We start from the raw sequence: 13,648 nt of genomic DNA on the forward strand, positions 1-13,648 counted from the left end.
AGAACCATAGGTCCTTTAATCTAAAAGGCCGCGCACCTCCAAGGCATTGTGACATCTTGAGGTCTAGTGTTTGGGCACCAGCTGCCTGCACATCTGGTTGCAGCAGTGCCTTTCCCGGCGAGGTGGCGGACCCCGGAGTGCACGCACCGCCTCGTGCGCGCGCTCGCTGGAGTCCGTGAGCGTCCGTGTGTGTGTGTGTGTGTGTGTGTGTGTGTGTGTGTACGCGTGCGCGCACGCGGGCCGCGGCTCCCGGACCGGCTAATGGGGGTGGGAGCCCAGGAAGGAATAAATCTCCGCCAGCCTCCTCGCGCCTGGCTGCGGGTTAATATCCAACCAGTTAGAGAAAGACGAGGGTGACGGCAGCAGGGTGACAGCCTGTGCACACCGGCCTTGTGTCGAAGGGTCAGGATATTAGCCAGTCTCCGCCACACTCGAGGACGGATCTATTTCTATTGGCGGGGTGCTGTTGTTTTTTATTGTCTGCCGTTATCTCCAAAGAACAAGGGTACGAGTGAGGGGTGCGCGCTCTGGGCGAGTGTCGCGGCTCTCACAACGGGTCGAAGGAGGCAATTTTGCCAGTGGGGGAGGGAGGGGGAGACCTTGATTTCCACCAATCCCCGGGCGTTTGTCTGCGAAGTCCGGGGCGCAGCGGAAGGCTGCGGCGCGCCGCTGAATTAACTGATGAGAGCGAGTTCTTTTCTTCTCCGGGAGGGGTGGGGAGCGAGGGTCCTGGCGGGCGAGGCGGAGAAGCCCGGGGCAGGATAGCGGTCCCGGGCAGCCGTGGAAATTTCCAAGGACTTGGCGCGGCGCGGAGAGCGCGTCTGGGGTGGGGGGGGTTGCTTGGGGGCGCAGCAGCGCGGGAGGCGGCGAAGGGCGCAGGAGCATCGCCCGGAAGGGGACAAGGGGACGCATCGGGCCAAATGTCTGAGAGAGAGCCGAACCTTTTCCCGGACCCTCGCCTAGGGCGACTGTGATGCTGCAGAACCGGCGGGAGCTACTCGCCGCCGCCGCTCTCTGCGCTTTTGGAGACCCCAGCGCCGCCTTCTGCAGGGGAAACGACCATGGCCATAGATCGTGACTTGCCCCCCAGCCACTTCCCCTAGAAGAAATCCTTGGAAAAGTTGCATTTAAAAAAATCCTTGCTCTGACCTTTGGGGCCGACGGTGCCGAAGAAGAGTGCGTGCCTTTGCAAGCAGGAAACCGAAAGGTGTGTGTGCATGGGGGGCCGGCGGTGGGGGACCCTCTGCTGCCACTTCGCATAGCTTTGTGCTGAGGCCCCGGCCCCCGCCCCTGGGACGCCGGGGCTGAGATGAGCCCTTGCCGGCGGGCCCGGCGACAAACGTCTAGAGGGGCCATGGCTGTACTGGCGTGGAAGTTCCCGCGGACCCGGCTCCCCATGGGAGCCAGTGCCCTCTGTGTCGTGGTCCTTTGCTGGCTCTACATCTTCCCCGTCTACCGGCTGCCTAACGAGAAGGAGATCGTGCAGGGGGTGCTGCAGCAGGGCACGGCGTGGAGGAGGAACCAGACCGCGGCCAGAGCGTTCAGGTACTCCTGCCCTCGCGGCTCCTCCCCTCTAGCGTCCTTTCCTCCCGGTGTGCAGAGGACAGGGTCACCTGTGAGGTCTGCCTTGTACCGCCTCGCTGAGACGTCCCTTTCATCCGCTCTTTCTTGTCCCTTCCCTCCATTTGTGCCATTCCCAACCTGGAGACTTATTCAGAGTCCCTTTCCCATCCCCGACCCCCACAGATATACAGACACCTGCTTTGCGCACGTAAAGACTCTACGCATTTCTTCCCAAGCTGGACTTGTATGTAACAATTTGCGGATAACCAGAGGGAAGGAGAACCCAGTATAACTTAGTCTCTTGCACTTAATGAGGATTTATCTCTTGGGCTCTGCAGACATTTGAAGCTGTAGAAAACAAGAAGCAGGTAAAAGACATCTCCCCGAGGTGCGGTGCATATTCGGTAACATAAATCCCCAAGGTGGGAGTGATGGGCAGTGGAAACATGGACAGATCCCGCAGCTTTGTGCAGTGTGCCCACAGCAACTGCCTAGCACTTACTGACGTCCTACTAAGAGACGTCACTGTGCAATTTTTGTGTTGAAATCTCAACTTTCCAGTATTATTATCTCATCTTGCTGACCACAACTTGATTCTTAGAAGGATGAGTAACTTCCCCAAGGTCATTACTTTTTACCTGCGGGGGCTGGAATTTTCATCACTTAAAGCTCCAGAGCTCCCAGCTCCTTTTATTGGCTTAGACTGTGGATGCCTCTGGAAGACGGGATATGTACTTTAGGTAGGCACTTGAGGTCAGAACACAAACAAAACCCCCAAGCCAGGTTGGAAATCAGAACTCTGTGGATCATTCAGAGGTTCTAGATTCCCTTCCTTTCTGGGAATTTTAGATTAAATGTCAAAAAGTAAGTTCCTGGCAGCAGGGGTTGTGTAGTTAGATTGAAGGGAAAGCGGAACTGCTTCCCCTTTCTCTCCACCTCCCCAGACATGTTGAGGGAACACATTAGTGCTTCCACCACTGCCAGGTGCCCCTTTCACCTTTAGTCCCTGGGGCTGATGATACTGTGGTTGGCTTCTTCCTGTGATTGTAGTGGTCTGGGTGGGAAATGCCCTCCTCTGCTCTGCAGAGGATCTTTCTAATCAGTGCAGGGGCAGGTGAGTTCCAACATCAACATTTTTCACTGCAGTTATTTACAAATATTCATGTGCATCTATGCATTTTTAAAAAAAAAAACTTTTAAACATCGGATTTCCCTCTCCTTCTTATGCCTCCTCCTGGAAAGAGGGTTAAGAAGATAATAGAGCCAGTTTGTTTAGAGGAAGGCAATTGCATTCTCCTTGGAAGGAAGGGCTTTCCTTCTCTTTTTAGAACTCTATCATCATTGAATTTAAAAATAACCCCACTCTTCCTAAAAGTATCTAAGGGTTAATTTTTTCTTTCCTTCACAGTATTGATTGTGGGACTCAAAAGCTGGCAAAAGACATCACATCCAGCAATGCTTTTCTCTAAGACAGAAAGCACTTTCATGTCAAGTGATGTAAGGAAATGAGTTAAGAACTTCCCATTGGTTTGCAATGAAAGAGTTCATTTTTTTTTTAATATAGGAGGAGGAATAATGAAGCCCTGTTAAAGAATAGATTTCTTGTTAGAGGACACAATCAAGTGGAAAATGCTTCGTATTCTGAGAAACGCAGACTGATAGTTTCTGAGACACATTTGCTCCTTGCTTTCTGTAGCCTGGAGTAATCTTCAGTGTGTTTGACTGTTATTTGGTCTGGTCTCTATGTGCAGAGAATTACTTGTTAAAACCCATACACTATAAAAACTACCTAAACACATATCCCTCAAAGTTAGCGTCTATAAAACCGTGTAAAAAGCACCATTGCTTATTGAAACAAGTTTGAGCTTCAGAGTAGAATTCTGAATGTGTATACTGAGTATACCGTGACTACATAAACAGCAGAGAATCTTTGGCAAGTTACTATATTTTTTGAGTTCTGGCTTTCTTGTTTATATACATTGCAGGATTGTTATAAAGTTTAATTTCTTTTTTTTGAGACGGAGTCTCGCCCTGTTGCCCAGGCTGGAGGAGTGTAATGGCGCAATCTTGGCTCGCTGCAACCTCTGCCACCCAGGTACAAACGATTCTCCTGCCTCAGCCTCTTGAGTAGCTGGGACTGCAGCTAATTTTTGTATTTTAGTAGAGATGAGGCTTGACCATCTTGGCCAGGGTGGTCTTTTTTTTTTCTTGAGACCGAGTTTCACTGTTGTTACCCAGACTGGAGTGCGATGGCACGATCTTGGCTCACCGCAACCTCCGCCTTCTGGGTTCAAGCAATTCTCCTGCCTCACCCTCCCGAGTAGCTGGGATTACAGGCACACGCCACCATGCCCAGCTAATTTTTGTACTTTTAGTAGAGACGGGGTTTCACCTCGTTGACCAGGATGATCTCGATCTCTTGACCTCGTGATCCAGCCACCTCGGCCTCCCAAAGTGCTGGGATTATAGGCTCGAGCCACCGCTCCCGGCCGGCCAGAGTGGTCTTGAACTCTTTACCTTGTTACCCGCTCACTGTGGCCTCCCAAAGTGCTGGAATTACAGGCGTGAGCCACCGTGCTTGGCCATAAAGTTTAAATTTTAAATAAAAACTGATGCCGAGTATCTGGTACATTGCATACGCAGAAAATGATTGCTTTATAATTGTTATAAATTATAATTTCTGGTATATGTTACTACCTAAATGAGGAAATCTGGCCAGCCCGTGAGAATTTGGAATGTTCCTCCAGCCAGATTTACAGAGAAACGTTATTGGTCCCTACCCCTCTCCGCAGCCAGATACACTTATGCTAATAAACAGGGACAAGACATTTTGAAAGGTAGGAGAAGTTTCATGGTTTAAGTATTTTTTACGTGCACAGTTAATGTTCTTTAACATTTGGATTGTTAGCATATATTTGTTAAATATTAGACAGGTCCGTCAGAAGCCATTATCATGTTAAGGAGACACGACTTTGACAAACAAGCATCTGTTTTTCTCCAGTCTGAAACCTCTTCTGCATAAATACAAATATATGCACACAAATGCACAAAGTGCACTTATATGTGGAGCTATATGCCCATTTATTCAGAAGTCATGGAATGATGTCATATATACCTAAAAATATATACGTATGTACATACATAAATACAAATATTTGCAATCAGTCAGTCAACCAACATTTCATGATATGTATTAGGCCCCGGGGGAGAGCAGTGAATAGGATGGATAGATAGCCTCCTCTACTAAGAGCTTACTTCCTAATAGAGGATGATTGACCCATGATTAAATAAATGCAATGACTTAACATACAGTTAAATTCTGTGAAGAGAAAAGAGAGTGTTTACTCTGTTTATAAACACCAAAATTTCAGATTTTATTTTGCCCTCTGTGCTTCCATTTATTTTTGTAATTTTCTTCTTCCAGCTGAGAACCTGATATGTACTGAATTCTCAGAGGAGAACCTTGTCAAACTGCATAGGAGGTGGCAGAAAGAGTAAGAAAGCTGTAAGAGTTCTGAACGGAACAGGAAGTTTTCGTAATGCTGATATGGTTTAGATAAAGAAATCAATAGATCCTATCATAGAAACTGTTTTCATTCTTGTTGTGTCTGATTGAGTGGTATTGTGGGAAATGCCAAACCAAAGCATGGTTAGTTTCTTCCATCAGATCCTCACCCATTTCATTTGCTCCTCAGAAATGAACCAGAGCTCAGAATTTATGTGCAAGATTTTATTCTTGGCACCTGGCATGGTAACAATAATAGTAACAATTAAACTAACAAGTTATTAGGTGCTTGTATCTGCCTCACACTATGCTAGTATGTATTGTCTCATTTAATCCTCATAAGAATCTTGTAAAAGTGGATACATTATTATCCACATTTATGAAAATGAGCATGCCCCGGTGTTCAAGAGAGTTGCTATAATCCCATGGAAAAGATGAGTAATGTATATAATCAATGAACTGGAAATAGGGCTATCACAGAGAGGAAACCTTGTGAAAGTGAAATAGCAGAGTGAAAACCTTGTGGATTTGGGAGCTGTCAGAACATGGTTGGAAACCTGGGGCTTGTAAAAATGTCTTATAAGTTTGTGGTGAAAATTACATGCTGTCATATAGACAGCACCTAGTATGATGCTTGCCACATATCTCTGTTTAATACGTGATTGTTATAACAATAGAAACACCAGCTAAGTGCTGGGGATGTTCCCAGAACATGACATTTAATTCTACTGAAGGGAGGGCAACTGGGTTTCAGAGAGGAGGTGGTGTTTGGAGTAAGTCTCGAAGGATGGTAGGGTGGCATGGTGGCAAGAGATGAGGATGGAAGTATATTCCAGGCAGAGAGGACAGCGAAGGTGAAGGCGGAGGGATTTGCAAGTGCCTGGTGTGTTTATTGTATGGAAAGTTATGAAGTCACCCATGGAGACCACCACAGAAATGTTGGCTGGGTGGTAAGATGAAGCCAGGAATCTTTGAAGGTACTTTAGATGTGGCTCATTAGAAATGGACAAACATCAAGGATCTGAGGGTATTGGCTGCGGGTTAGCCATTAGCAGAGACGACACGTCACTGTTACCAGTGGGTTTGGGAAACAGAATAGAGGTTAACACAGCCAAGTTGTTGTTTTGAAAATTCTGTTGACTCACTGGGTGGTAACCATTACTCTTAGCAGTCAAGTTCTGTCTTTTCCAAAATTCTGAACAAACGACTACTTTCAGCAGTTCCACCTTCATGTGGCCTCTCTTATTTCTCTATTTTTGAATCCAGGGATGATAAAAGCTCAGAAATTTCCATAGTTGTCCTGGTGGTAGGAGAAGGGCATTGAGAATGGGGAGTGTACGTGCAGCCATCTGTACAGATAAAATGTAAGTTTAGTGTTTGTAAGTTGGGGATTTGTGGAATTCACTTTGAAAAGGTAGTTTAGGAAAAAGATGGTTGAATGAGTTTTGGTGCTCAAGAAAATACACTACAATTATGTTGCAAATTTATAAATGTGGAAAAATTCCGTCCCTAGTAATCGCAATAGTAAAAACAAATCACTAACATTTATTGGATACATAAAATATACCAGGCCCAGTTCTTAGCACTTATATATGTTTTTCTGTGCCCAAAGCAACCTTACAAAGTAGGTTTGTGTATGTTCCTTGTTTTACAGATAAGGATATGGAGGTTTAGAGAGATCCATGAACAAAATGATGGAGCTTGATTTCCAACCTGGAGCTATTTAATTCTAAACCTCATGCTTGTTCCCTGTTAATTTTGGATAAACGAAGCAATGCTGTATACATCTCTCTCATGATTTGGCTCTGATTACTTCTCCAATGTCATCTTTCATTAGTTTTCCTTTGTAATCTTTGCTAATATTGGAATCGTTATGGTTCCTGAAATAGGCCAGGCTATATTGGTTTTGCTCGAGCTATCCCCTCCACCTGGAATGACTTGACTTTAAGACCGCATCTTCCTGCCTTTTTCCTGGCCAGTTCCCTCTCATCTCTTGACCGTGCATTATAGTGGTTAAGGGCACAGGTTCTGAAGTCAGCTGTGTTCAAATCCTGATTTCATCACTTGCTGTGTTCTTGAGCAAATCAGCCTTCATTGCTCATTTCTCTGTCTGTAGAATTCAGCTTCTTATAGGATTGTTATAAGAATCAGATTAGATAATGTGTTGAAAATGCTTAGAACTATTTCCAGCATGTAATGAATGCTCGGTCCTTGTTAGTTCTCAAGGCAGCTTCCCTTACTCCTTCCTCCCTTCCAGGCTGGGCTTAGAAGCTTATTGTCTCTTTTTTTATACCATGCTACATATGATTGTAATGTTTTCGGTTATCCAAAATACCTGTCACTCTGTGTCTACTATAGGAGATACTGTGTCTGTAGCTTGAACTAAACAAAATTTTTGCTTTCTTGGAATTTATAGGCTAATGATGTGAGACAGAAAATAAACAGAGAAATATGCAAATAACTGGTAGCAACGGGTGCATTGATCTTGCTGTATTAAAAATGCAAGTGCTCTTGCCTGCCTTCCCTGCTAAATTTTAAGTTTCTCACAGGCGGGAACTGTGCCTCATTCATAGTTGCATTCCCAAAGCCCAGGATGGTCCCTGGCACACTAAATTTTTCTTAGATATCATGTGAATGATTGCTTAGGGTGGTGTGGAACCAGATGGCCACTCAATCAGTCAACAACTCTTTTTTTTATTGTACTTTAAGTTCCGGGGTACTTAAAGAACTTGCAGAACGTGCAGTTTTGTTACATAGGTATACATGTGCCATGGTGGTCTGCAGCATCTATCACCTGGTCATCTACATTAGGGATTTCTAATGCTATTCCTCCCCTATCCCCCTACCTCCCGATAGGCCCCAGTGTGTGATGTTCCCCTCCCTGTGTCCATGTGTTCTCATTGTTCCACTCCTGAGTGAGAACATGTGATGTGGAACATTTATGTTCTTGTATTAGTTTGCTGAGAATGACGGTTTCCAGCTTCATCCATGTTCCTGCAAAGGACATGAACGCATCCTTTTTTATGGCTGCATAGTATTCCATGGTGTATATGTGCCACATTTTCTTTATCCAGTCTATCATTGATGGGCATTTGGGTTGGTTCCAAGTCTTTGCTATTGTGAACAGTGCTGCAATAAACATATGTGTGCATATGTCTTTATAATAGAATGATTTCTAATCCTTCGGGTATATACACAGTAATGGGTTTGCTGGGTCAAATGGTATTTCTATTTCTAGATCCTTGAGGAATCACCACACTGTCTTCCAACAATGGTTGAACTAATTTACATTCCCACCAACAGTGTAAAAGTGTTCCTATTTCTCCACATCCTCTCCAGCATCTCTTGTCTCCTGATTTTTTTAATGATCACCATTCTAACTGGTGTGAGATGGTATCTCATTGTGGTTTGGTCGACTAATATTTAATGAGACCTATTGTGTGTCCAGCACTCTGTTTGGCAGTGTGGCAGATCAGAGGAGAAAGCATCCTCTGTATTTTCAAAGAGCTCTTACTCTAGAGCAGAGGTTCTTAGTCTCAACCCTCCTGATGTTTTAGGTGGCACGCTGCTTTGCTGTGGAGAGCTCTCCAGCACATTGTCGACTTTTCAGCAGCTTCCCTGACCTCTGTCCACTAAATGAGACAACCCAATAGGTCTCCAGACTTGGCAAAATACCCCCTGGGGGGAAAATTGCCCCTGATTGAGAACCACTGATTTACAGAAACAAAACCTGCCCAACTGACAGGATTTAAGAAACCTTGAAAGTATGTGTAATTAAGAACTAAATTTGGAAACTGCAATGTAAATGCTATGACTGTTTAGAGAAAGGAGGTGTCTCTGTGGGCCTGAGTTGCTAGAGAAGTCCTCCTGGGAGAGGACTGAATGAACTGTACTTCATAAATAAGTCTTGGTCAGAGGAGGGTCGGGAGAGGGGAGGTGTTTTAGGATATTTATTTAAGTTAACGTCTCTGTTGAAAGTACATGTAAGAGCTGTTTTCATTAGTGTTCCCCTGGTGAGAGGGGTCTGTGCTCTGTGCCCTATACTTCAAGGGGCCACATCCTTCTTTTTCTCTGGTTGCACCCTTTGAGGTAGTGTCTTAATGGGACCTTTCTAAAGTCTACTTCCACAGCCAGCCTGCCTGCCTGGGTGGGGCATCTTCCCCAATCTTCTCCCTGAGAGTGGCTTCCCCTTCCACCCCCAGTATGTACAGTCCTATACCACACACCAGAGGGCACAAAAGGGATGGCCAAGGGAAAGCTCTTTGAGGGAAGGGGACATTGTGAAAGGCACTTTGTCATGGTGCCTTGGAGCCCACATATGCATGTGAGGTAGGCTTGCCCTGTGTCTCTAGGTTGCAGGACCAAACTTCCTGGAGTTTCAGAAGTCTGAATGTGAATGTGGCATTCCAGATTGTTATGCAGGTGTACTTGTCAAGGGAGGAGAATGGGACATGTTTTATCAGTTTGTTGGTTTGCTTGTAACTTCTCAATATTCGATACAGTTGTGCTTTTGTTCTCTGCCTTGCAAATGGAGGTGGTTGGAGAGTTTTTGGTATGTACTGTATAATCAATACTCAAGTGGAAAATTATAGTGGGGTTTTTTTTTTTTTTGGCAACTTGGGAGTCCATCAGTCTTCCTTTGAGAGCAAAGGATTTTAGGAAACTAGTTGGATCAATTGAATAATTACGCAAGTTAGTGTAGAGTATGGCCAGTTAGTCTTTTGACAAAGTTGGGAATCATCTTGGAAATAATGATGACTATGTATCATTAATGCACTCTCATAATGGATTTGATAGATTTCTGGAAAATAATCTATTTTAGCTTCTCATTCTGACCTGGTTCTATCAGGAGCTGTGTGACCTTGGGCAGGTTACTTAATGTCTTTGTACCTTTGTTGTGTCAACTGAAAAATGAGTGTAATGTGCTAATCTACTTCATAGATTTGTGATGATAATTAAATCAGATAACTAATGTAGAACCCACAGCCATCCTCACCTGGCTGGGTGGGATGACAGGAAGTTTGTTCCCCCCTGGAAAATGTCTGGACTTTGAAGTCCCAGAGATCAGGATCTAATCCTGGTTCTGTCATTTAGTATTAACTTTGTGACATTGAACAATGTACATGGTCTTCCTGAGCCTTAGCCACAGGTGGCAGTAGTTACCTTGAGAGCATTAGATGCTGAATAATTGCTAATTATTAGTCCATAATAAAGAGAAAAATTATGTCTTTGGACACATTCTATGCCTATTAATTGTACTTTCAGTAAAAGAAAATGAAATGTGACCTTGTGATACACCCTCTTTTTTTACAGTTAGTGTTGAGGGTGCTGTATTATGGCCTGCAAAATTTTATGGAAGGCAGAAGAGCTCAGCAATAAATCAACTAATTGCAATCATTCATTCAACCACGTTTGCTGAATGCCTATCATGTACCAGCTAGATGCTGGCAATACAGTGATCAATACAAGGCCTGGTCCCTGATTTGATAACATTTATAGGCTAATTAACAGCAGTTTTCCCATATCTATGGTTCTGCTTTCTATGGCTTCAGTTGCCTATGGTTAATTTGGTCCAAAAACATTAAATGGAAAATTCTGCAAGTAAACAATTCATAAGTTTTAAATCGTGCTTTGTTTTGAGTAGTGTGATGAGATCTCACTTTTTCCCACTACATCCTGCTTGGGATGTGACTCTTCCCTTCATTCAGCGATTCCATACTGTTGACACTTGCTGCCCATGAGTCACCTAATACCCATCTTGGTTGTGGAATCACCGTGCTTGTGTTCAAGGAACACTTATTTTACTTCAGTAATGGCCCCAAAATGCAAGAGAGATGATGCAGGTGTATTGTTGTAATTGTTCCGTATTATTATTAGCTATTATTGTTAATCTCTAACTGTGCCTAATTTATAAATCAAATTTTATCATAGGTATGTGTGTACAGGAAAAAATAGCAAAAAGCAGTATATAAGGCTTGGTGTCATCTGAAATTTTAGACATCCACTGGGGGTCTTGGAATGTATCCTCCACAGGTAAGAGGAGATTTCTAGTTTCATTCATTAAATCCGTAAGAAATTGAGTAATGTGGGATTCCAAGGGTTGGTTGTGGTTTGTCTGTTTTGGATAATGATAATGAGTTGAAGCCATAGATTTTTTTCCCCTTTCCGTTGAACTGTCTTCTAGCCGTCGCATTGCATGAGAGGGAAGCAGGCAAGACCGTAAGAGCTGTGTTGCACTAATTAGGTGCCAGGAGGAAGTGGAAATGAACTAACTCAGAACCACACATTCTCCATTTTTCAAATGTTAAGCACAGAGGACACGACCAGAGATTTCCAGGTGACTGTAATGAGAAAAGAGCCTTTTAGAACAAAGTGTGTGTTTCCATTATGGATAAAATAAACATATATAGTCCATGATTTTATGTCCCCCATGTTCATTTAAACAATTTATAGCGTTTATTATTTGTCTGATTTTGGAAAAAATACATAATTACTGTAGAAAATTTTTAAGTTTAGTAAAAAGAAGGAAAAGCCTGCTCAAATTCCCTCACTCAGAAGTACTCATTGTAAACAGTCTTTTTCATGTACATTTGTTTGCATGTGTGTATTACTAAATTGAATGTATTCTGTATATTTAATTTTAAATCCTCTTTTATTCAATCAAACCCTTTAGTATTTTCTCATACAATTAAATATTTTTTAATATACAAACTTGTGAAAAAATAGCTTTATAATTTTTTATTTTGGAAAAATAACTATTCATTGTCCAAGTGTTATCATAAAGAATACTTTTAAAAAAGATTATTCAAATCTATTTTTGCTGCTGACAAATTTACATTATACTTTTTTTGAGCGATTTCTTCATATGTATCTGTGGAATAGCTGAGCATAGGAAATTAAAAAGCCTCTTTAAAAATCTGTACTTTCTCAAGGTTGGTATTTAAAGAATCAAAGCAACACTATTTTCATTTGTAAAAGTGACATTTAACAAACATCGCTAATATTTTGGTTTATATTCTTCTGGATCATTCAATACCAATGTGTGTGTAAATAAAAGAAAAATATAATGTACAGTACATCACAAATATTTTTCTAGTGATAGTATGTGCAGTCTACATGATCTCTTCTAACAGCTGTAAGATTTTCCATTGTTAGGGTAGATGCAAATTTATTTAATTAATCTACTGTTACTGGATATTTATATTGCAGTTTCTTACTTTTATAAATAACGACGTGGTGAACATCGTTTTGTGTACATCTTAAACACGTACCTGTTTATTTTCTTGGTATAAATTTCTAGAATTAATGTTTTCACATTTTTAGTTTTAAATACCAATTCTTTAAAAAAAAAACTTTTTCTTGAATTTATTCACTTAAAATGAATGCTACTACAAGCATTTCTTCCATGCCATTAAACATTAGCCCAGATTTACATTTTAAAGCTTGCATAATTTTCCATCATGTGAATATCATTAAATGTATTTAACCAATGATCTTGGTCGGAAAATTAGTTTATTTACTATTTTATGATAATAACGCTGTCATTTCATGACTTTAAGTTGACTTAATTCTATAATGGTTTTTTCCTTTTTTTTCAACTTTTAAGTTCAGGGGCTCATGTGCAGGATATGCAGGTTTGTTTCACAAGTAAATGTGTGCCATAGTGGTTTACTCCACAGATCATCCATTACTCGGGCATTAAGCCCAGTATTCATTAGCTATTCTTCCTGATGTTCTTCCTTCCCCCACCTCCCCCCACCCCTGACAGGTGTGTTGTTGTTCCTTCCCCCATGTGTCCATGTGTTCTCATTCACCAGCTTTCACTTACACGTGAGAACGTGTGGTGTTTGTTTTTCTGTTCCTGGGTTAGTTTGATAATAATGGCTTCCAACTCCATCCGTGTCACTGCAAAGGACATGATCTCATTCCTTTTCACGGCTGCATAGTATTCCATGGTGTTTATGTACCACACTTTCTTTATCCAGTCTATCATTGACAGGCGTTTAGGTTGATTCCATGACTTTGCTGTTGTGAACAGTGCTGCAATGAACATATGCGTGCATGTATCTTTATAATAGAATGATTTATATTCCTTTGGGTATATAACCAATAATGGAATTGCTGGGTCAAATGGTATTTCTGCCTCTATGTCTTTGAGGAATTGCCACACTATCTTCCACAATGTTTGAACTAATTTACACCCCCACCAACAGTAAACACCAATTCTTATATCTGGCATCTTTGGTTGTTCATAGAAAATCTTTGGCTTTGTCTAAATGTAGATTTGGGGTTTTCCCTCTTTAAGTGTGCATAGTGATTGCATAAATAGCAGACATACTATGATTGTTAAATTAAATAGTAAAATTTCCCTTAGGTGGATTTACAATAGGTCAGACAATGAAAAAAGATCCCTGTGCAACTGAATATGTACAGTGACAGCTAAACTCTTCATTCAGCATTGCGGAGACCCTGCTATGAGGAATTCATTTAGTGCAGTGGTACATGTGCTTTTATTTGTCATGGTTGTCCTCTCCATTACAGTACAGCTGATAATTAGCATGGTGTTTTATCTCCATTTAA

General features: G+C 42.3%; 1 protein-coding gene across 3 annotated transcripts in view; it reads left to right on the forward strand.

Annotated features, from left to right (window-relative positions):
• Nucleotides 1-313: 313 nt before the first annotated feature.
• ST8SIA1 (ST8 alpha-N-acetyl-neuraminide alpha-2,8-sialyltransferase 1) overlaps nucleotides 314-13,648 on the forward strand; it is a 150,601-nt gene continuing 137,266 nt past the window's right edge. For all 3 annotated transcript variants that reach the window (XM_054238285.2, XM_054238284.2, XM_035256095.3), the window contains exon 1: nucleotides 314-1,545. In XM_054238285.2, coding sequence (XP_054094260.2) covers nucleotides 1,310-1,545 — 236 coding nt within the window. In that variant the 5' untranslated portion in view covers nucleotides 314-1,309. The remainder of the gene's footprint in view (nucleotides 1,546-13,648) is intronic.

The sequence above is a fragment of the Callithrix jacchus genome, chromosome 9, assembly GCF_049354715.1.
Source record: "Callithrix jacchus isolate 240 chromosome 9, calJac240_pri, whole genome shotgun sequence".
Taxonomy (NCBI): Eukaryota; Metazoa; Chordata; class Mammalia; order Primates; family Cebidae; genus Callithrix; species Callithrix jacchus.